The sequence below is a fragment of the Orycteropus afer genome, unplaced genomic scaffold (assembly GCF_000298275.1).
Source record: "Orycteropus afer afer isolate SDZICR_OR568_19922 unplaced genomic scaffold, OryAfe1.0 scaffold00311, whole genome shotgun sequence".
NCBI classification, from domain to species: Eukaryota; Metazoa; Chordata; class Mammalia; order Tubulidentata; family Orycteropodidae; genus Orycteropus; species Orycteropus afer.
Genome location: NW_006921898.1, coordinates 1,709,481 through 1,733,100, shown reverse-complemented (window position 1 = coordinate 1,733,100; position 23,620 = coordinate 1,709,481). Strand labels below are relative to the sequence as shown.

At 41.1% G+C, this 23,620-nt stretch overlaps 1 protein-coding gene across 1 annotated transcript in view; it reads left to right on the top strand.

Annotated features, from left to right (window-relative positions):
* The first annotated feature begins 7,773 nt into the window (after positions 1–7,773).
* The window catches only part of LRRC2 (leucine rich repeat containing 2), a 30,198-nt gene continuing 14,351 nt past the window's right edge, over positions 7,774–23,620 (top strand). Inside the window, exons 1-4 of the mRNA XM_007951745.2 lie at positions 7,774–7,898; positions 8,384–8,591; positions 13,385–13,541; positions 22,942–23,078. Coding sequence (XP_007949936.1) covers positions 7,774–7,898; positions 8,384–8,591; positions 13,385–13,541; positions 22,942–23,078 — 627 coding nt within the window. The remainder of the gene's footprint in view (positions 7,899–8,383; positions 8,592–13,384; positions 13,542–22,941; positions 23,079–23,620) is intronic.

Here is a 23,620-nt window from a genome sequence, read left to right as displayed (position 1 = left end):
ACCCACCAGCCACTCCTCGGAAGGAAGGTTGGGCAATCTACTTCCGTAGTGATACCGCCTTGGAAACCCAAGGAGGGGTCACTATGAGTCAGGTCCGACTCGATGGCACATAACAACAACAACAAATGTTGAATGTAAAACAAACTCTACTCTGTAAACTTGCACCTAAAGCACAATTAAAGAAATATACACACATACATACATACATCACCTATAGGGGAACAGTGATTTAAATAACTTCAGGTGTCTCATCATGGAGGCGGGAAGGTAAAGTGGCACAATTTATTTAGAGTGTTGAAAGAGTATAATGATTCTATATCCAGCAAATGTATCCTTTAGTAACTAAGGCAAAGAAAAAACATCCTCGGAAGGAAAGCAGAGATTTTATTGGCAGATCTCCTCTAAAAGAACTGCTAAAGGAAATTTTTCAGACAGAAGTGAAATGATAGCAGAGGGGAACTTGGCACATTAGGAATGAGTGAAGACTACCAGAAATGGTAAATCCAAACTCTACTCACTGCCATGGAATTGATTCGACCATCTAATAGGACAGAATAGAGTGGCCCCATAGGTTGTAATGTTTAAGGAAGGAGACTGCCTCATCTTTCTCCTGCTGAGAGGCTGGGGGGCGGGGGCGGTTTTCAACTGCTGACCTTTTGGTTAGCAGTAGAATGTTTTAACCACTGTGCCACCAGAGCTCCTGAAATGGTGTGGTAGTTACGTGTGTCAACTTGGCTGGGCCTGGTTGAGTGGCTGGACAGCTGGATGTATTCCCCATGATGAGACGGGTAGTCAACTCCATGGTGGAATCTACCGTAAGCAGCTGAGTAGCTGCCTTTGGGTATGTGGTCTGCTACCCATATATGAGCAGCAGCTTTGGGAATGGTCTCTAGCGTATGGCACTCTTGGACCCTGCATGTAGCTGTGTCGTTGTTCAGCAGCCTGCTGTGCTCTGCCAACCTTGGGACTTCCAATAGACTTGAATTAATGGCCTGCCGTGTGGTTTGGTAACATTGGGACTGTGCTATTTTATTTGTCAACCTTGGACTTGTCAGCCTCAGCGGTCATCAGCTGCCTGAGTGAAGAAAAGCCTCAAGCTTCAGGGGGCTGGGAGCAAGAGGCAGAGCTGAAGCCCAGGATTGAGGGGCTTTCACCCAGTTCCTGGAGCCTGCCACTTTGAACTTGGACTTCTAGCCTCCAAACTGTAAGAGAATAAACTCCTATTAGTTCAAGCCATGTCATTTGTGGTATATTCCTGTCAGAGTGGCACTAGGTAACCAGAACAAATGGTAACTATCCGGGTAATTATAAGGACTACTAGCCTTCTCCTCTTGAGTTCTTTAAAGTAAGTTTGATGGGTGAAAGCAAAAAATGTAACACATTGCCTGATGTAATACTGACTGTAATTCTGTGTCTCTCTGTGTGTGCCTTCTCTGTCATACACCAAACAAACAAACAAAAAACCTCACTGCCATCAAGTTGATTCTGACTCATAGTGACCCTCATTGGGTTTCTGAGGCTGTAAATCTTTATGGAAGTAGATTGCCTCATCTTCCTTCTACAGAGAAGCTGGTGAGTTTGAACCACTGACCTTCTGGTTAGAATCCAAATGCCTTATCCACTATGCCACCAGAGCTCCTTTGGCACACACCACCTAATGTAAATGTTCTGTCTAATACCAATGCAAATGCATTACTTCTGACCCTAACTACTGGGGCTCTAGGTAAGATCTCACGTGTTAAAGGGCTCAGTCCTCCACACTTCCAAGTCTGCCAAAGATTCCAGCTAAACGCTTGATCCCATGACACTGTCACTTCTGCCCTATTGGTCACAAATTTGGGGTTCCCTCTACCCACTCAAGATGCCAGACATAAGCTCAGAGGTCAGCAGGGTTCTCCCTCACTTCTGATCTGCTGGGTACTGCAACTCCCTTGGATTCAATAATTTGCTAGAATGATTTATAGAATCCATGAAAAGCGCTGCACTTATGATTACAGTTTTATTACAGAAAAAAGGATCTAAAAGAAGAGACTCGCAGGACAAAGCCTGGGAGGGTTCCCAAAGTGTGGTTTCTGTGTCTCAAAAGATGTGCTACCTTCCCTGTTTGTTGATGTCTGTCACTCACCAGGAGACTTGTGGAGCTTTCCTGTCCAGAGTTTTTATGCTAGGCTCTCATCACATAGACGTGATTGATTGAATCCTTGCCCATGTGGTTGGACTCAATTTCCAACTCCCTTCCCTGAGGTCAGGCTGATACCCTGTGAAGTCTTTCAGGTTTGGCCAGCCCCAACCCAGAGTCACTGCATTAGCATAACCTGTCTGGTAAGTGTGGTCTGGAACCTTTCCATGCATAACAAAAACAGCCACACGGCAAATCCCAAGGTTTTAAGGGTTAGCTCTTAGAAACCAAGGGCTAATTGTTATTTTTTTCTTAATCTTTAGGTAAATCCCACAGACACCTAAGACAACCACAACATAATGTTGGGAGCTTAAAAGGGCGTATATGGTGGTAAGGGAGAACCTTGGTGGCGCAGTGGTTAAGCACTTGGTTGCTAACTGAAAGGTTGGCAATTTAAACCCACCAGCTGCTCTGCAGAGGAAAGATGAGGGAGTCTACATGTGCAAAGCGTTACAGCCTTGGAAGCTGTATAAAGCAAAAAGCAAACCCACTGCGTGGAGTCCTGGAGTCGGATCGGACTCTGAGGCGGTATCACTACGGAAGTAGATTGCCCAACCTTCCTTCTGAGGAGTGGCTGGTGGTTTTGAATCACCAGCTTCCTGGTTAGCAGTCAAATGCCTTAGGCACTACACCACCAGAGCTCCTTGGAAGCTGTATGGAGCACTTCTATTCTGTTTTACGGGGCCACTATGACTTGGAATCAACTGGAAGGCAACAGGTATAAGGTCTATATTCCACTTGAAGTGATAAAATCTTGTTTCTAAGAAGTCTGTGAAAAGGGTGTTGTCATCCCTATGGAAATCACGAAAAAAAAAAAAAGGCCATATAAAGGGGTATGAACAACTAAAATAAAAGACATGGACAAAACTAACTCCTAACAAGTATGTGGGATAACCGGGACTCTCATATATTGCTAGTAGGAATACAAAATGATACAGCTAGGCTGGAAAACAGTTTGACCTTTTTTTAAATAAAGTTAAATTTACACTTACCGTAGGTCCTAGCAATCCCACTGCTAGATATTTGCCTTGGAGAAAGGACAACTTATGTTCACATAGAACTTATACATGAATATGTATAGTAGTGATAATAGTAATTGTCAAAAACTGGAAACAACCCAAATGTCTTTCATTGAGTGACTAAATAAATTACTATACATACATATGAAAGAATACTACACAACCAATGGAAAGAAACTTGATACATACAACATCTTAAGATGAATCTCAAAGCCATTCTCCTGAGTGAAAGTAGTTCAGAAGTCTATTGTTGTTAGGTGCCACAGTCAGCTCCCTGTCACAGAGACCCTGTCTACAACAGAATGAAACACTGCCAGGTCCTGTGCCATCCTCACAATTGTTGTTGTGTTTGAGACCATTGTTGTAGCCATTGTGTCAGTACATCTCATTGAGGGTCTTCCTCTTTTTCTCTGACCCCTCAAAAGTCTATTTACTGTATTGTTCTATTTTTATGACATTCTCAAGATGACAAAACTGTCGGGATAGAAAACAGAGCAGTTGTTGCCAGGGGTTAGGGATGGGGTGAGTACAAACGGCAGTGTGAGAGTTTCTTTGGGGTGTGTCTTAATTGTGGTGGTGGTGGTTACGCAAATCTATCTACATGTTTAAAACTCACGCTTGTACATTCCCCCAGAAAAGTCAATTTTACTGTTTGTAAATTAAAACAAAACAAAACAACAAAATGCAGAAGTGTATTAGGTGATGGAGCCGAGGGAAGGTTTAAAGTGAATGAGATGAGAATAAAGAGAATTCCTGCCTTCCTGTGTAAACTGGGCTTGACCCTGTACTCCTCCACTGCAGGCAGTGGAGCTACTGGTCATCACCATTTGAGATTTGGTAACTTCAGCTCTCTGCTCTGCATTCTGGGATTTGGCAGGAAGTTGTTCCTTACACTATTGTGTCAGTTAATGGGATAGTGTATGTGAAACTCTTTCACATATTTGGAGAGAGGCTCTATAAATAAACTGTAATCACCAGGGGTAGTACAAAGTTTGAAAGAGATAAGTAGATAACTTGTGTGACTTTGGACATACTACATAAACTCTATGAGCCTCAGGAAAATGTCAGAAGAGTAAAATAGGAACATCTACCTTGCTAGGCTGTGGTAGAGACTAGACTTAATGGCATCGAGTTATAGGCACTTACTTACTTATAGGCCAAAACCCCATTGCAATTGAGTGGATTCCAACTCACAGAGACCCTAAGGGACAGAGTAGAACTACCCCATATGGTTCCAAGGTTGTAAATCTTTACAGAAGCAGACTGCCTCATCTTTCTTCTGCAGAGCAGCTAGTGGGTTCAAACTACCCACCTCTCTGTTAGCAGACGAGAGCTTTAACCACTGTGCCATCAGGACAGTACTAAATGGCAGCTGTTACTGCCTTCATTCTCATATTGATGATAGGTGACCCTACACTCACATTGTGATATACGGTGCCCCAAAAGAAACATCAGTAAATCTTATCCACAAAATAGAGTTTAGAAAAAAAAAGACAAATATTTGACACCTTATTGAACTCAAGAGATCTCTGGTGGCATAGTGCCTAAGGCACTTCTGGTAGAAGGTTGATGGTTCAAACCCACCAGCCACTCCTCAGAAGGAAGGTTGGACAATCTACTTCCATAGTGATACCGCCTCAGAAACCCAAGGAGGGGTTGCTATGAGTTGGATCTGACTTGATGGCAGTGAGTTTGGTTTTTTTGGTTTATTGAACCCAAAGAAAAGTTTTAAACAATGGAGTAAAATCCCATTTTACTGAGCACTGTGACAGTTCAGGTTTGCAACAGGAATTGGCAAGTCCTGCATTTCGCTTTTGTTCAAATTATTATTTTTCATGGTGAAACCTGCATTTCACTTTTAATAAAAAGGAAATACTTGTTATTCCTCAGAAAGTTTTGGGGGATATTAGAACAACTGGGGATAAAAAGCAAAGAGGACATATCCCTGAGAGATAACATGTGATTATCATAGACTCAAAACCAACTTAGGTAGGAGATTTAAGGGAGATGAAAGTCAGTCTTACAAGTCAAAAATGAAAGGAAAGAGAGTAGTAAATTGGGGTCAGTATTTCAGCTCTTCAAATGTTCGGCTTCACAAACCTAAGCCAGTTCTTCCCCTCATATTGGCAAGCCATTCATGGAGAGCACACACAGGGTTGGAAAATTCAATATTTGGTTTCCATATCCACTGACTGACTGCTATTTGGAAGTGAATTTAGTGTCTGGAAATGGAGAAGGAAATATTCAGCAGCCGTACTATTTACCAAATGACTGTGTGTGCTTATCTAAACCAGGAAATGATTTTAGCCAGATTTCTCAGCTGTAGGTAGAAAACCAAAAACCAAACCCACTGCCACTGAGTCGATTCCAACTCATAGCTACCCTCACTGGGTTTCCAAGGCAGTAAATCTTTAGGGAAGTAGATTGCCTTGTCTTCCTTTTGCAGAGTGGCTGGGGAGTTTGAAAGTTTAAAACAATATGTAGAAAACAGTTTTACTTAAATAAGGAAGATAAGTAAAGGAGTGCAAACATTGAAATATACTTTTATATCTGGGTAGGTTCATTTTTTTTTTTTCAATGAGCAAGTAATTCCTTAAAACAAATAATAAAAATGAAGTAGGAAAATAAAAAGGAGAAACCTCATTAAGGGTCTTGAGAGTCAAGCAATCTGGATGCAAATCATTTATTCACTCACTTACTCATTCAACAAACATTTATAGAGGGTCTACTATGGGCCAGGCACTATAATAGATGCCAGGGGTACACACAAAACTTTGCTGAGCCTCTGATGTTTTATTTGGTGAAACTGAGAGTAGAGACTAAATCATCTGTAAGGTCACACTAAGAGGAGATGAACTGACTTTCCTTATACTTGGAAAATCACATAAACAGAGATCAGCAGCTTCTGAAGGCTCACACTGCAGGGAAATCCAGGAGACGTGCCCCTGGAGTGAGTGGTGCAAATGGTTAATGCACTTCATTGCTAATAAAAACACTGTAGATTCAAGTCCACCCAGAGGCACCTTGGAAGAAAGGCCTGGCAATCCATTTCCAAAAAATCAGCTATTGAGAACACTTTGAAGTACAGTTCTGCTCTGACACACATGGGGTCACCATTACTCAGAGTTGACTCCATGGCAACTGGTACTGGTTGTCACTGGGCTGTGTGGTCAGTTCCAGGCAGGGCTGTATTCAGTGGGGCTCAGTGCAGTGTTTGGTGTTGTTAAGTAATGGTGGTTGCTGTGCAGCCTCTGATAACAAGGAAGAAGCAAGGCTGGGAGACACAGAGACTGCCCTGAAATGGATGAGTTGAGGTGAACTCAACTGAGGAGAGAAGGTAGGAGGAAGATAGAAGTCACCAATGTCTCACGTCTAAAAGACTTGTCTCAAATATGTTTAGAAGAAATTTCTAACAAAAGGAGAGTTTTCTGGTTCATTTTCAGTTAAGTAGAAAATTAATCATAATACAACTTTCTGTGAATGTTTGTTTTCATTGAGGTTTCTCTAAAAACTGGAGTTCCTGGGTGGTGCAAATGTTTAAGTACTTGACTGCTAATTGGAATTTTGAGCCCACTCAGAGGTGCCTTGGAAGAAGGGCCCGGTGGCCTACTTCTGAGAAATCAGCCGTTGAAAACTTGATGGAGCACAGCTTTACTTTGATGCACACGAATTGGAATCAACTCATCCTCCAAACCAAAAGCCAAACTCACTGCTGTCAAGTCAGGTCCTATTCATAGCAACCCCTCCTTGGGTTTCCCAGGTGGTGTCACTACTGAAGTAGATTGCCCAACCTTCCTTCCGAGGAGTGGCGGGTGGGTTTGAATGCCAGCCTTCTGGTTAGCAGTCAAGTGCCTTAGGCACTACGCCACCAGAGCTCCCACTGGTTACCTAAGAACTAAGAAATTCTATTTTTTTTCTTAGAAGGAGTTTGGTGGGGCAGTGCCTAAGTCATTTGACTGCTAATCAGAAGATTGGCTGTTCAAACCCACCAGCCACTCCACAGAAGAAAGATGGGGCAATCTACTTCCATAAAGATTTACTGTCTTGGAAACTCAGTGGGGGTCTCTATGAGTTGGAATTGACGTGATGGCAGTGGGTTTAAGGGTTTATTTGTTTGTTTATTCTATTTAGTGTGTGTGGGTGTGTGTGTTTGATTTTTGATTAATTTATCAAACTTATCTTTGAGTAAATTACAATCTATTGGGAATATTAGATGAATACATCAGTAAATTCAATAGCGTGTGGCACTGTGAATTTTGAGGAATGCTCAGCGTGCTTTGGGAATCTCAAGTTCAGTTGAGGGGCGGTGGAGAGAAGTGTGGCATTCTGGAGAAGATGACCCAGGGTGAGTATTGAAGTATGATTTCCATAGATTATTATCAGACCTTAAGAAGACTGGCAAACTGCTATCTTGGAAGTAATAAGACATTTCATCAGCCCTTAAGAAAATGGATTCATTTATGGTTCATTTTAAAGTTCATGTTCAAATTTTTCTTCTATGTGTATATGAAAGTGATATCTATTTATCTATCTATGTTTTGTTTTCTTTTGAATAGGTAATTCCATGCTCCCAAAATGGGACATAAAGTGGTCGTCTTTGACATTTCTGTCATCAGAAGTTTGTGGGAATCTCGTGTCAAAAAGCACAAAGCTTGGCAGAAGAAGGAGGAAGAGAGGCTTCAGAAAAGTGCATTGGAAAAGTACGTGTTTTCTGTAATTAGTCTTGTATGTTATTTCATGAGTGGGGACTGGGGCAAGCGGCAGTTGTGTTGAGGAGGAGGATACCTCTCTTTGGGGATTTTTTCTGGTTGGTGACACATGCCTGGTTGGACTTTCAACCCAGAACGAACACTCAATTCCCCTAACAATAAACAAAACAAAACAAAACAACAACAACAAAAACCCAGTTGCTGTTAGTTGATTGGGACTCATGGTGACCCCATGTATTACAGAGTAGAACTGCTCCAGAGGGTTTTTCTTGGCCAGGTCTTTCTTCCACGGCTCCGCTGGGTGGGTTTGAGTAGCCAAGCTTTTTAAAGTTAGTAGTGGAAAGTATTTTATGCTACTAGGGCTTTACCATGAGAATGAATGACGGGGCCTGTGCCCAGGGGGCCTATTTGCAGCTATTGACTGGTGAAAGCTATTTCCCACCCAGGAGTAACTCCTGCCTCTGCCACCGCTTCAGGATAAAGGAAGAGTGGAATTTCGTGGCCGAGTGCAGGAGGAAAGGTGTCCCGCAAGCCGTGTACTGCAAGAATGGTTTCGTAGACACCAGCGTGAGGCTTCTGGAAAAAATCGAAAGGAATTCTCTTGCTAGGCAGAGTTCGCTTTCCAAGGAGAGAGACAAAAGGAGTAGTCCTTTTGTGTTTGAACTTTCGGGGAAGCACTGGACGGTAAGTAGAGATGTGTCGCCATCCACAGTAAGTGGTCGCGCAGTGCAGCGCTGTGACAGACGTGCGCAGTTAACAGGAGCCCTATTCAAGGATTGGCCTTTGCGGAAAGAATGCTTGTTCCCTTCAAGGCTCTTTCCGGTGTGTGGGGAGGAGTCCATTCCCTGCTCCAAGCTCGGCTGCCACCTTCTCTTCCTCCTTGAAACGTAGTCACTGAAAGAGCTGAGAGCTCCACTTGGATCCCAGCTGCCTTCCCCTACATGGTACAGCTAGTTATTGTTGTTGTTGTTATGTGCCATCGAGTCGGACCCGACTCAGCAACCCCTCCTTGGGTTTCTGAAGCAGTATCACTACGGAAGTAGATTGCCCAACCGTCCTTCCAAGGAGTGGCTGGTGGGTTTGAACCGCCAGCCTTGAGGTTAGCAGTCAAGTGCCTTAGGTACAGCCTGTAACATGCTTAGTTCTACTGTGTTTCCCCTTGATATCTAAACTCTGTGCTTTTTTTTTTTTCCCCCTTAAATGAATTGAACCTTTCGTTTCTATAACTGGCATCAGTGGGCCAAGTCTTTGCTGACGGGTCACAGTGCTGTAGGAATTTTGCCAGACTCCTTTATCTTTTTTTCGTGTCGTGAGATTCTAAGGCGGGACGAAGACTGCCGTCCCTCTCCCACATTTCTTTCCTCAGATGTTTATTGGTGGCCTCCTGCCCCCACTTGCTGATTTGCTTGAGGAGGTGTCTCCAGAAATTGTCTATGATCTAAAAGAACTTTTTGCATGTTGAGCCTGACGTTTTATGGTTGAAGCAGCAGCCGGGAGTGCGAGATAAGTCAGTTTGTTCAGACAAAACTGCGGTTGGCACATGTTTGTCTGCATGGGACAGAAGTTCTTTGGACGTGCCCTCCATCTCTTTTTACCCGGCCATTCTGTGGCTGAAAGGACTGTGGACTGGGAGACTAAATATTTGGGGTGATTTTGAACCTGTAGTTTATTAACCATGTGACCTGAATCACTTTCCTTTTATGCGTTTCATTGTCTTTATTAATAAAATGGTGCTAATGCTTGCCCTAAGGGGCTCTGGTGGTGTAGTGGTTACGGCATTTGGCAGCTAACCAAAATGTCAGTGGTTCAAACCCATCAGCTGCTCTGTGGAAGAAAGATGAGGCATTCTGCTTCCCTAAAGATTTACAGCCTTGGAAACCCAATGGGGGTCGTTATGAGTTGCAATTGACTATATGGCAGTGACTTTTTTTTTTTTTTAAATGCTTGTCCTGGCCACCACTGAGGGCTGATGTGAGCATTACAGGAGAGAATGTTATGCGACACTTGTTAGCTACACAGTCCTCTAAAAATTGTGACAATATTACTGTAAAGCCTCTTGATATACTGTCTGGCATCCCATCATGGAGATCAGTGGGTACCTGGACACTGTCTATCCTGGGGCAAGAAGCAGGGCATTCCTGGATTTTTAATGAAATGCTGTTGGTAAATCATTCTCACATGCCATCATCAAACATGATCTTGGGCCTTGCAAGCACTTACCCTGTAGGGAATCATCCAAGTCCACCTGGAAGAAAGTGCAAGGCCTCCTCTTGACTCACAGATTTCCTTTTGAAAATCATTATTTCAAAGTCCGTTAATGAATGCCTAGTATGGTAGTAAGGTGAAGTCCCCGTGTGGTGCAAATAATTAATGCGCTCAACTGCTAACAGAAATTTGTAGGTTTGAGTCCACCCATTGGTCTGTTGGAAGAAAAGCCTGGTGATCCACTTCTGAATAATCAGCCTTTGAAAACCATGGAGCCTAGGTCTACTCTGGCACACATGAGGTCGTCAAGAGTTGGAGTGGACTCTATGCAATGGGCCTCTTTGGGTTTCTGAGGCAGTATCACTATGGAAGTAGATTGCCCAACCTTCCTTCCGAGGAGTGGCTGGTGGGTTTGAACCGCCAGCGTTCTGGTTAGCAGTCAAGTGCCTTAGCCACTATGCTACCAGAGCTCCTTCAGGATCTGGGGGATGCATTAATATGGTAAGAAGGAGGAGAATTGAGAGATTGTTGTGATTCAGTAGGCTGGTGGGAGACTCCATTGTAAACTTTGCAACTGGGTCTTCATTACTGGCAGCCTACTGTCTGCCCACTTGGTTGCCTAACCTGGGTACCTTATATTCATGGAACCCAGTAGAGGGAAGACTCTGGGGCCTCTGGCATTCTCTAGTGTGAACTTCAGTGACTGCTCTATCCTAGAAAGATTTGTGTTTCAGCCTGACCTCTAATTAAGGAGTGAGCTGCTCTGTTAAGGGATTTTCACCATCTTAGAGGGTTTGGTGGCAATAATAGAGTTCTGGCCTCTAACATCACACCAGGCAGCATGCCCAGGCCCTGCAGAAAGTGTCACTGAAAGACAGATGGGGCTGTGGAGCTTTTTGGGGACGGAGAGGAAAGAGATTTGCTTTTGCTTCTTGGGGCTACTACTGGGCCATGCTTTGCAGCTTCATGGCCAGATGTGGGGGGAGAGGTGTCACCTCTGTTAGCTAGGAGCCCCCCAGGCCCTGGACTCTGGTTTAACCTCTTTAAAGGACTGCACAATCTCTCCATCTTCTTCTTTTCACCTCTCTGAGACTCGATTTCATCTTAGAATTTCTTTGTTCTAGTTCCCCCTGTTATTGTTAGGTGCCATCTAGTTGATTTTTGACTCATAGTGACCCTATGTGACAGAGGTAAAACTGCTCCATCAGGTTTTCTAGGCTGTGATCTTTTCAGAAGCAAATCACCAGGTCTTTCTCCCAAGTAGCCACTGGTGGGTTTGAACTGCTAACCTTTCAATTAGTAGCTGAGTGCTCAACCATTGTGCCACCTGGGCTTCTTTTTAATTCCTTATAGTAAATTCATAGAAACCTTTGACAAAGGTCATATTTTGGCTCTCATGGACTAGTTTTAATTGTCTTCAGTTTCAACTTGAACTTGCATATGAGCTCTCGATGTCTGTTCCACAGTCACCTCCTGGCCTTGTTTTGGCTGAAGATATTGAGCTTCTCTATTGCCTCTTGCCACAGATGTAGTCAATCTGATTCCTGTGTACTCCATATGGTGAAGTACATATGTATAGCCACTGTTTGTGTTGTTCAAAAATGTATTTGTAATGAATAAGTCTTTGGTCTTGCAAAATTCTATCATGTGATCTCCAGTGTCATTTCTATCACTAACGCCATATTTTCCAACTACTGATGATTCTTCTTTGTTTCCAACTTTTGCATTCCAATCACCAGTGATAATTAACACATCTTGCTTGCATGTTCAGTCAATTTCAGACTGCAGAAATTGGTAAAAATCTTCAATTTCCTCATCTTTGGCTTTGGTGGTTGGTGCATATATTTGAATAATAGTAGTACTAACTGGTCTTCCTTGTAGACATGTGGATATTATCCTATCACTGACAGCATTGTACTTCAGGACAGATCTTGAAACATTCTTTGTGATGATGAATGCCATGCCATTCTTCTTCAATTTGTCATTCCTGGCATAGTAGATCATATGATTGTCTGATTCAAAATGGCCAAAACCAGTTCATTTCAGCTCACTAATGCCTAGGATATTGATCTTTATGCATTCCATTTCATTTTTGACAACTTCCAATTTTCCTAGATTCATACTTTGTACATTCCATGTTCTGATTAATAAAATATTTAATAAAATATTGGATGTTTGCAGCTGTTTCTTCCCATCTTGAGACATGCCACATCAGCAAATGGGGGTCCCTAAAGGTTTACTCTATCTATATCCTTAAGGTCAGCTCTACCCTGAGGAAGCAGCTCTTCTGCAGTCATATTTTGACTGCCTTCCAACCTGAGGGGCTCATCTTCTAGCACTACATAGCACAATGTTTCAGGGTTATTCATAAAATTTTCCAGTAACATATCAGGCAGTGTTTCACTGGTATTTGTAAGGTTTTTACTGGCCAATTCTTTGAGATGTGGATGGCCTCTTCCTTCTTCTGAGTCTGTCTTAGTTTGGAAGCTCCACTGAAACCTGTCCACCATGGGTGACCCTGCTGGCACTTGTGACACTGGTGGCATAGCCTCCAGCCTCACAGCAACACTCAAGCCACCACAGTAGGACAAACTGACAGACAAGTTTGTCTCCCTTAGTTGTTCCGTACTGCTCTGCTCATTTCCTGGTCTCCCCTGTCTTGCTCGCTTACCTGGCCTGCCTCCATGCACACAAATTCCTGGCTTCTGCTGCTCCTGAGGCTGGTTTACCATAGCCTGCCTCCACACACACAAATTACCACCATCCACTAGGCCTTTGATTTTAGAAATATCATGAATTCATGGCAGTTTTGAAATGAAGCTAATCTACCTTGTGAAATTAATGACAACTGCAGAGTCTTTGTCTCATGTACTTTGGTCATGTTGTCAGAAGGGACCAGGCCCTGGAGAAGGATATCATGCTTGGTAAAGCAGAGGGTCAGCAAGAAAGGAGATCCTCAATGAGATGGAGTGACAGTAGCTGTCAATAGCAAAGACTGTGACAATGGCACAGGACTGAGCAGTGTTTCATTCTGTTGTATATAAGGTCTCTGAGTCAGAATCAGCTTGATGGCACCTAACAGCAACAGCAACAAAAAAAAACCAGTAGGGTCTGCTTTCTTTTAAAATGGCTGTTACGGCTAATGCTCTTGCACACATGCTCTCAATCATTGGTTAATAAATGATCAATGTGGCTTGGCTTTGGGCACATTGCCCCTTAACTCCAACTATTGAGCAATTAGTCCTGACTGATGTAACTTAATTCTACTTTAGGACCTCCCAGAATCGTTGAAGGAGCAGACCCACCTGAAAGAATGGCACATAAACGATACCCTGATTCAAATCATTCCTTCCTATATTGAGCTGTTTCAAGCAATGAGAATTCTGGATCTGCAAAAAAACCAAATCTCATGTCTTCCTGCAGAAATTGGTACGTTGCTTAGCAGGAATCTTCAGACCCCTCGTCTGTGGTAAGCAGACTGGTGACACTGCATGAATGATTTCTTCCTCCTACTGCCTCTAGAGGAGCTCTGGTAGCATAGTGCCTAAGGCACTTGACTGCTAACCAGAAAGCTGGTGCACCAGCCACTCCTGCCACTCCTCGGAAGGAAGGTGGGACAATCTATTTCTGTAGTGATACTGCCTCGAAAACCCAAGGAGGGGTCGCTATGAGTTGGGTCTGACTCGACGGCACATAACAACAACAACAACTGCCTCTAGAAGTTGCCAGATGGAGCTGTTTCATGTGTTCCCAGAACTGCTCATTTGCCAGGTCTTCTTTGGTGGTGATGCCTGGTCCCTGATCTCACTTGCATAACTCAACACATAGGGACATTTGCCAATTGCTCACAAACTTGAAATTCTCATAAGTGAGGGAACAAATTCATGTTTAGGAACAAATTTTTGTTTAAGACAACATGGTAAGAGATTAAACCCAACTCCTTTACAGACTAAAGCTGCTAAACATAAAAGAGCTCACATCTTTTTGGCTGTTCCCAAGTTTCTCACTTTTAGCTTCACTACCAGATAGATCCTGTGTCTGACTTTTTTCTTTTTTTTCCCTCTTTTCCCATTTACCTGTAGTTTTTAAGTAACATACTCTGTATTTTGTAAAGGAGATTGAGTTTGATTTCTTTCAGTATTGTCTTAGAGAACTATTAGGGCTGGTGGAGGGGAAGGAGGGAGAAGTTAGGAAAGGGTGATCAACAGATAAAATATTATTTTCCGGACTATTTTTTTTAACACTCTATTTTTCTTATTGTTGTAAGGATATAGAGAACACAACATTTGCCAACTGAACATTTTTCATGTGTCCAATTCAATAAATCAATTATGTCAATCATGTTGTGAAATCATAACTGATTTCTATTGCTAAATTTTCCATCCCCATAAACAAAAACTCAGTGCTTCCTGAATAGTGATTCCCTCCTTACCTCATCCCTTCTGCTGCTGGTAGTCATTATTAAACTCTAATCTCTATAAATTTGTCAGTCCAATTATTTTTTTAACATTTGAAATTAAGTCATTAAGAATAGCAGTGAGTGGTCCTCTCAACTCCTTTGTGAAGTTTCCAAGTAATTATCATTATGTTGTTGTTGTTGTTGTTATTTGCCATCAAGTCATCATTATATGGGCTAATTATTGAAATCATTTTAAAAATTATGCAAATATTGTAAAGTATGGTAATTCCTTAAGCTGTTTCTGGGCTCTAGAAACAAGAAAAGTCAATAGACAATTAATTATGTCTATTTGGATTATATTCCCTTCACTAGAAATTAGGTCTGAGTGCCCTGGAAGAACAGATAGTACATAGATGGCTTTTGTTTCAGTTGGAAAAGATCATGGGACATTCTAAGGAGTAGACTAGTTATTTAAAAAAGTTCAAGCCTCAAGTTGCAATATTGAAGTATTCTATGGGCAAAATATTGGATAATACAGGAAGCATCAAAAGAACATGGAAGGAATATACAGAGTTACTGTGCCAAAAAAGAGTTGGTTTGATATTTAGCCATTTCAGGGATAGTATATGATCAAGAACCAGTGCACAGAAAGTTTTTGTGAAACACAAGTTTCCAGGAATTGATGGAATACCAGTTGAGATGTGTCAACAAATAGATGTTTGTTCATTTGTATATGTCAAGAGATTTGAAAGACATCTACCTGGGCAATTGACTGGAGGAGATCCATATTTGTGTCCATTCCAAAGGATGGTGACCAACTGAATGTGGAAATTATCGAACAATATCATTAATATCACGTACAAGCAAAATTTTGTTAAAAATAATTAAAAACAGTTGCGCAATACATAGACAGAGAGTTGCCAGAAATTCAAGTCAGATTCAGAAGAGGATATGGAGCGAGGGCTATTATTGCTGATGTCAGATGGATCTTGGCTGAAAGCAGAGAATAGCAGAAAGACACTTACCTGTGTTTTATTGACTAGGCAAAGGCATTCAACTTTGTGGATCAGAGCAAATTATGGGTAATGTTTCAAAGAATGGGAATTCTGAACACTTAATTATTCTCTTGTGGAGTGTGTATATAAACCAAGAAGCAGTTGTTTGTGCAGAAAAAGAGAATAGTGCAAGGTTTAAAATTAGAAAAAGTGTTTGTCACAGTTGTATTATTTTGCCATACTTATTGAATATGTATGCTGAGCAAACAATCCAAGAAGCTGGCCTATATGAAGAAGAATGTGGCATTAAGATTGGAGCAAGACTCATTTACAACCTGTGATATACAGATGACACAATTTACTTGCTGAAAGCGAAGAGGACTTGAGACACTTATTGATGAAGATCAAAAACTATAGCTTTCAGTATAGATTACATCTCAACATAAAGAAAATAAAAATCCCCACAACTGGACCAATAAGCAACATCATGATAAAAGGAGAAAAGATTGAAGTTGTCAAGGATTTTGTTTTACTTGGTTCTATAATCAACACCGGGAGCTCTGGTAGCATAGTGGCTAAGGCACTCGACTGCTAACCAGAAGGCTGGCGGTTCAAATCCACCAGCCACTCCTCGGAAGGAAGATGGGGCAATCTACTTCCGTAGTGATACTGCCTCGGAAACCCAAGGAGGGGTCGCTATGAGTCGGGTCCGACTCGACGGCACATAACAACAACAACAACAACAATAATCAACACCATAAGGATGTCAACCGACATATTGCATTGGGCAAATATGCTGCAAAAGACCTCTTTTTTTTTTTTTAAATGAATTTTATTGAAATAAAATTTATGTACAGTGAAATACACAAAACTAAAGTGACATGGGTCAATGAATTTTTTTTTTTTCAGTGTTCCCTCCTCTCCCCTCCCACCCCTGGCAACCAACAAAGAATGTTTCCTTCCATATATAAAAACCTTTCCTTGACCCCCCCACAACAATGAACTAATACTATATTTGTCTTTCTGTGATTGACTTCACTCAGCATAATGTCCTGCCAAGTTCATCCATGTTATGCGGTGTTTTGCAGACTCTACATTATTCTTTAGTGCCGCATAGCATTCCATTATGTGTATGTACCATAGTTTGGTCATCCACTTTTCCGCTATGAATCTTGGAGTTAAGTCCCTTGCCAGATATGTAATTATTGGCAAATATGAATTTGTTGCTGTCATTTTTGTTATGTGCTTTTTCATAGTGTTGATTTCTTTGTTCCATATAATTTTCTGTGCTGAGCTTGTTTTGTTTATGAATCATGTTATCACTTCCTTCGTTGCTATTGTTTTAGTATTTGTTGAATATTTATGCTGGTCCTCTTTTTTAATGTGAAGGTTTATAATTTTTCTTTGAGGTTACCCTGTGATTTATAGCTTTCTTCCCAAGTTTGGAACAGTCCATTCTATCTTGTAGTTGTCTTTTTTTAAAATTGTGATGTGGGTGAAAGTTTACAGAGCACATTCACTTTCCATACAGCAGTTCACATATACTTTGTCTCATGACATTGACCACAATTTACCACAATGCAACAGCTCCCCTCCCACTTCCTCCCCATAGTTACCTCTTCCCTGTGTCCATCCCTCCATGCATTCCTGCCCCCTGAGCATAAACAGCCCTTCTTTTTCCAATGATTGTTCTCTGCAAGGAGTGTATCTACCTCAGGTACATGTTCAACTCATATGCCTGTCATTTGTTTGTCCGGAAGCCACACTTGTGGGTTCAATTCCAGACCTGAAGGGCAGCTAGAGGCCATAGTCTCAGTGGTTCCACCAGGCTCTAACAGACCAACAAACCTGGTACTCCCCCCCTTTTTTTCCCTAAATGATGTAAAAGACCTCTTTAAAGTGTTAAAAAACAATGATACCACTTTGAGGATTAAGGTGCCAAGCCATGGTATTTTCAGTCATCTCATATACATGTGGAAGCTGGCCATTGAATAAGGAGGACCAAAAAAATTGTATAATGGTGTTGGTGAAGAATGTTGACTATACCACGGACTGCCAGAAGAATAAACAAATCTGTCCTCAAAGAAGTACAGCCAGAATGCTCCTTAGAAGTGAGGATGGTGAGACTTCATCTCACTTATTTTGGGTATGTTATCAGGAGGGACCAATCCCTGGAGAAGGGTATTGTGCTTAGTAAAGAAGAGGATCAATGAAAAAGAGGAAGACTCTCAATGAGATGGATTGACACAGTGGCTGCAACAATGGGCTCAACCATAAAAATGATTATGAAGATGGCACAGGACCAGGCAGTGTTTCATTCTATTGTGTATAAGGGTGTTATGAGTCAGAACCAATTCGATGGCACCTCACAACAGCAGCATAATTGACCATTAACAGTGTTCTGAAACAAAAGTATACCTCTTCTTCACTTACCAACTATCTCATTATCTGACATTTCACACTTATAACAATAGTAAAAAAATCTACTATATTACTATTTTGCACATTAATGAGGTACGTCCGGCAGTAAGGAACACTGAGGTGTGAGGCCAGAGTAATGGTTCCTGTGATGGTTCAGCTTACTTATCAACTTGGCTGGGCCATGATTCCCAGTGGTTTTGCGGTTATGTAAAGATATAATTTGGCCATTCTGTAATGATGTAATTTGATGGTTCTGTAACGATGTAGTCATCCTCCATTTTGTGATCTGATGTAGACATCCTCCATTTTCACATAATGACCTGGTTTTTGGAAGCTAGTCATGTTGATATGTGAGGAGTGTGTATATTGAAAATTTTAATAAGTAAGTATGTTTTCAAAGAATGTGATGCTGTACTCTACATCTTACTTATACTTGGAAACCCAAGGAGGGGTCGCTATGAGTCAGGGCTGACTCGATGGCACACAACAACAACAACAACAAATAAGCAGGAAAAAATGTGGTCCAAATCAGAAATGAAATGAGTGGCAAGAAAGGAAATGGCTCTGCTAAAGTGCTGGTCCTAAGGAAAGCATCATACATGGTCAACTCTAGGCTGATGTTTCCCTGCTGAAGATAAGGCCCAGTGAATAACAAGGGGTTTTTCCTAACTCTGCTCATTTTTTGTAAGGAAAAACAAACTGCATTTTTGTTTTGTTTCAAAGTTTTTTTACCAAGGCTGATGAGGATAACCCTACTTGTGCAGGAAACTGGGAGCTGATTTCAACTAGATCCTTTCATGTTTCAGGTCTATCAGAAGAGTACCCCTATCCTCTGAATGGGAGAAGGGGGCATTGGCTGGAGGGGGGAGCAAAGGTGGGGAGTGAGAGGGAGAGTGTGAGTGCAATAACCTGCTTAGAGAAGAACCAAAATGTTCAGAACACATAAAAGATAAGTAGACATTTAATAAAGAGTACTTAAAAAAAAAAGTTTAATTATGTTTAGTGCCCACCCTCCTTTGGCTGGGGCTTTTGACCTAAAAAAATCTCTGAAGGAGAAAATTGAGCCCTTCTCAGATGAATAATGGAGCTCTGGTAGCATAGTGCCTAAGGCATTTGACTGCTAACCAGAAGGCTGGCGGTTCAAACCCACCAGCCACTCCTGGGAAGGAAGGTTAGGCAATCTACTTCCGTAGTGATACCGCTTCAGAAACCCCCCCTGAGGGGGGGGGTTTGCTATGAGTTGGGTACCACTCGATGGCAGTGTGGTTCATTTTCATTTTCAGATGAATCAAGGAGCTCTGATGGCACTGTGGTTAAGGCATTGGGCTGCTAACCAAAAGGTTGGTGGTTTGAACCTACTAGCTGCTCTGTGGGAGAAAGATGAGGCAATCTGATTCCGTAAAGATTTACAGCCTTGGAAACCATGTAAGGGGGGTTGCTATGAGTTGGAATTGACTCAATGGCAGTGGATTTTTTTTCTCAGATGAATAATGCCAAATTCTTCCAAGGATATTGAGAAAGGAAAAGTTATATTTATGAAATGAAATCAGGCATTATGAAAATGAGTGGAAAGGACAGCACTGATTTTAATATAAACATACACAATTTCTTTCTAAAAACCAAACTCACTGCCATCAAGTTCTTACTCATAGTGACCCCTCCTTGGATTTCCAAAGCAGTAAATCTTTATGGAAGGAAATTGCCCAGTCTTCCTTCCACCAAGTGGCTGATGGGTTTGAAACACCAACCTTTTGGTTAGCAGTCAAATGCCTGAGGCACCATACCACCAGAGCATCTTACAATTTCTTTATGTCTACAAATTATTTATTAAATGTTATGCTAACTGTAGGCTTTCTAAAGTCTATTACTTTTTCTTTGACCATCTTTGGTCAAAGCTAGTATAAAATTTTCTCTTCAATTATTTTATCTTGTCTTTGTAGCCTCTTGTGATAGCAAAATGCATGTATATTGGTATAAATGTGTCCTAATGTACTAAACTAAATGCCTCGATCAACTAGGTCATGCAACTCTTTAACAGATAGGTTTACTTTGCTGGGTCTGAAAAGTACGCTGAACATGGAACATTCACATTGTCTATTCCTATCTTCTGGTGGCTCAGTGGTTAAGTGTTTGCTAACCAGAATGTCCCTGGTTCAAACCCACCAGCTGCTTTCTGGGAGAAAGGCCTGATGATCTGCTACTGTAAAGATTCCAATGTGGAGATAGCTCTACTCTGTCATAAAGGGTCACTGTAAGTCAGTGTCAATTTGATGGCATATAACAACATTTAAACAAAATTTCTTCATTTTGTTTTTGTTGAGAATATACACAGCAAAACATAGAACAGTTTCTCCATGTACAATTCAGTGACATTGATTACATTCTTAGATTTGTGCAATCATTGTCACCCTCTTTGTCTGAGTTGGTCCTTCTCCATTAACATCAACTAACTGTCCCTAAGGTTCCTATCTAATCTTTCAAACAACAACATTTGTTGTTGTTGTTGATGAGAATATACAGCAACACATATACCAGTTCAACCGTTTCTGCATATACAGTTCAGTGCCTTTGATTACATTCTTCGAGTTGTGCATTCATTTTCATCCTCCTTTTCTGAGTTGTTCTCGCTCATTAACAATAGCTCAGTGTCCTCTAAGTTTCCTATCTAATCTTTAGAGTTGCTGTTGTCATTTTGATCCCATATAGATAGTTCTTAAAAGAGCATCCAAGGCAGACATTTTTTACTAGTTAAGCTAAACTTTGGTTTTAAGAAGACTTCTAGGGATATTTTTGGTTTAAGGTTTAAAGATGATCTCAGGGCAATATATTTTTTTTTTTTTAATCCATAGGGTTTTTTTTTTTTTTTTATTAGGATTTGGGTGAAGATTTACAGAGTAAATTCACTTTTCATACAGCAGTTCACATATACTTTGTCTCATGTCATTGACCAAAATTTACAATGCAGCAGCTCCCCTCCCACTTCCTCCCCATAGTTACCTCCTCCCAGTGTCCATCCCTTCATACTCTTCTGCACCCTGAGCTATCTCCCTGTGCATAAGCAGCCCTTCCTTCTCCCATGATTGTTCTCTCCAGGGCGTGTGTCTACTTGAGGTAAATGTTTAACTCACATACCAGAACTAAGGGCAGCTAGGGGCCACAGTCTCAGTGGTTACACCAGGCTCTATTGGACCAGCAAACCTGGTCCCCACCTTCTTTTTTTTTTTTGTCAGGGCAATAATTTCAAGGCTTCAAGAAAGCCTGGAGTCCATGAGAAATTGAAATTATGTTCAGCATCCCTGCCCCCAAGTCAGGATTCTTCTATAGAATCTTTTTTTTTTTTTTAATTATAGAGACAGTTTTATTAAGTCTTAGACAGGACAAATGCAATCATCCAGGATGAAGGAAACTAGTAGTGTGTACAGAGTACAGAAGCTGAATGGAGTCCACTGAGTCACAGTCATGAAGTTCATTATATTTGATAGAGTACAAAGGAAATCATCACAAAATCATGATTGGTGGCAGGTCAACCCTTTACTGTCACAGGAAGGACAATAGAAGTGGGGAAAGGACCATGATTGGAATACATACATAACTGAAGATTAAAAAGGAAGGGTTATAGGATTGGGTTCTGCAGCTTGACCACTTGGCTATGTGGTGGTCAGGGTATGATGCATGACCATGTGACCTGAGTCATAGCAACAAAGTGGCTACAAGACAATCCTAGAACCCTAACTTTAATTAATTATTTTAAAGTTTTTTAAAATTATGACTTGGGTGAAAGTTTACAGAGCAAATTCATTTTCCATACAGTAGTTCTTACACATTTTGTTTCATGACTTTGACTGCAATTCCCTCAATGTAATAGCTCTCTTTCCACTTCCTCCTCGTAGTTACCTCCTTCTTTCCCATGCATTCTTGCCCCTGAGTTGTCTCCCTATGCAAGTACTGCCCTTCTGTTCTCCCATTATTGATTCTTCTAAGAAGTGTATCTACCTCGTGTAAATGTTCACACTATATGCCTGTCTATTATTTGGCTGGAAGCCACAGGAGTGAGTTACCTAAGGGTAACTAGAGGCCATATAGTCTTGGGGGTCTCACCAGACTCTGTCAGCCCTAAGCCTAGTCTTTTTTATGATTTTGACCTTTGTTCCACATTTTTCTCCCAGTCTATCCAGGATCTCCTGCACTGATCCCTTTCTGAGTGGTTGAAAGTAGTAGGCAGGCACTATCTAGTTCTGTTCTCATGGTCACAGAGGCTGAGGTTCACCTAGTCCACTAGTCCCTTGGACTAATAGTTTCCATGAGTTTTTGGTTTTCTTCATTCTTCTTTGCTTTGGATGAGAAGAGACCTATAGTTGCATCCAGATGGCTACTTGCAAGCTTTTAAGACCCCAGTCGCTACTCATCTTCTATAGAATCTTTGATCAAAACAACAAGATTTTTTTATTCATTGCATTATTGTCTGTTATTTCTAGTATATTCACTTCCTGCTTGTGAAAGGGACTTAATAGCATATTCTGTACAAAGTATGATGTATCATAATTAGATCAATGCAAACATGACAAAAATAAATGGTGAATTGCCACCTGTAAACAAGTTATGTGTCTGAATCATTTGCCACATACATACAGCTTTGTGCATATTTCTGAACCTACTTAGAGTCCACCAGTGTTTCTAGGAGCTGTGCCACTGTTCAAAGCCACTACCTGCTATTGAACTGAGGTAATTTATGAGGTGTTTGCATTCTATGGGTGCTGAGGCCTGACCTAAGTTCTTGAGGACAGATCCATGAAGGATTAAACAGTTAAAGAGGAAGCAAAAGATGCTATGATCAGGAACTAAAATTTCAGGATAAAAAGTGAGTAGACATTTAATAAAGAATGCTTAAAAAACATACACAAAATGATGTTTAGTGCCTTCCTCATCATTTATTTTAGCAAATGTTTCACATCTAAGTGTTGCATTTTGTTCTTAAAAGACCTATTCAGTGGATGTGAACTTTTTCTCCTGGCAGGTTGTTTGAAGAATCTGAGAGAACTCAATGTGAGTTTCAACCATCTGAAAAGCATTCCTCCAGAACTGGGAGACTGTGAAAATCTGGAGAAACTGGATTTTTCTGGGAATCTGGAATTAACTGAGCTCCCCTTTGAAGTAAGGAACAAATATTTCTGCATTATGATTCATTTTATTTGGGTAATAACAGAATGGTTATAATGTGAGGAAGAAACTTGAAAATATCGATAAAGTCTCTCTTTAGTATATTACATTATTTTGGTGATTATTTTAATCATCCCATATTAGCTATTGGGAGCCCTGGTAGCGTAGTGCCTAAGGCACTTGACTGCTAACCACAAGGCTGACTTGTCAAACCCACCACTCCTCAGAAGGAAGGTTGGACAATCTACTTCCGTAGTGACACTGCCTTGGAAAACCAAGGAGGGGTTGCTATGAGTCGGATCTGACTCGACAGCAGTGAGTTTATACTAGCTATTACAGGATTTTTCAAAAAATGTTCTTATATTAGCAAAAGGACTAAGTTTAAATCCAGAAATGCTATAAAAGGAAAACTAGGCAAAATATCCTATTTTCATCCAAGATATTTTTTTTTTTTTTTTTTAGGATTTGGGTGAAGATTTACAGAGTAAATTCACTTTTCATACAGCAGTTCACATATACTTTGTCTCATGTCATTG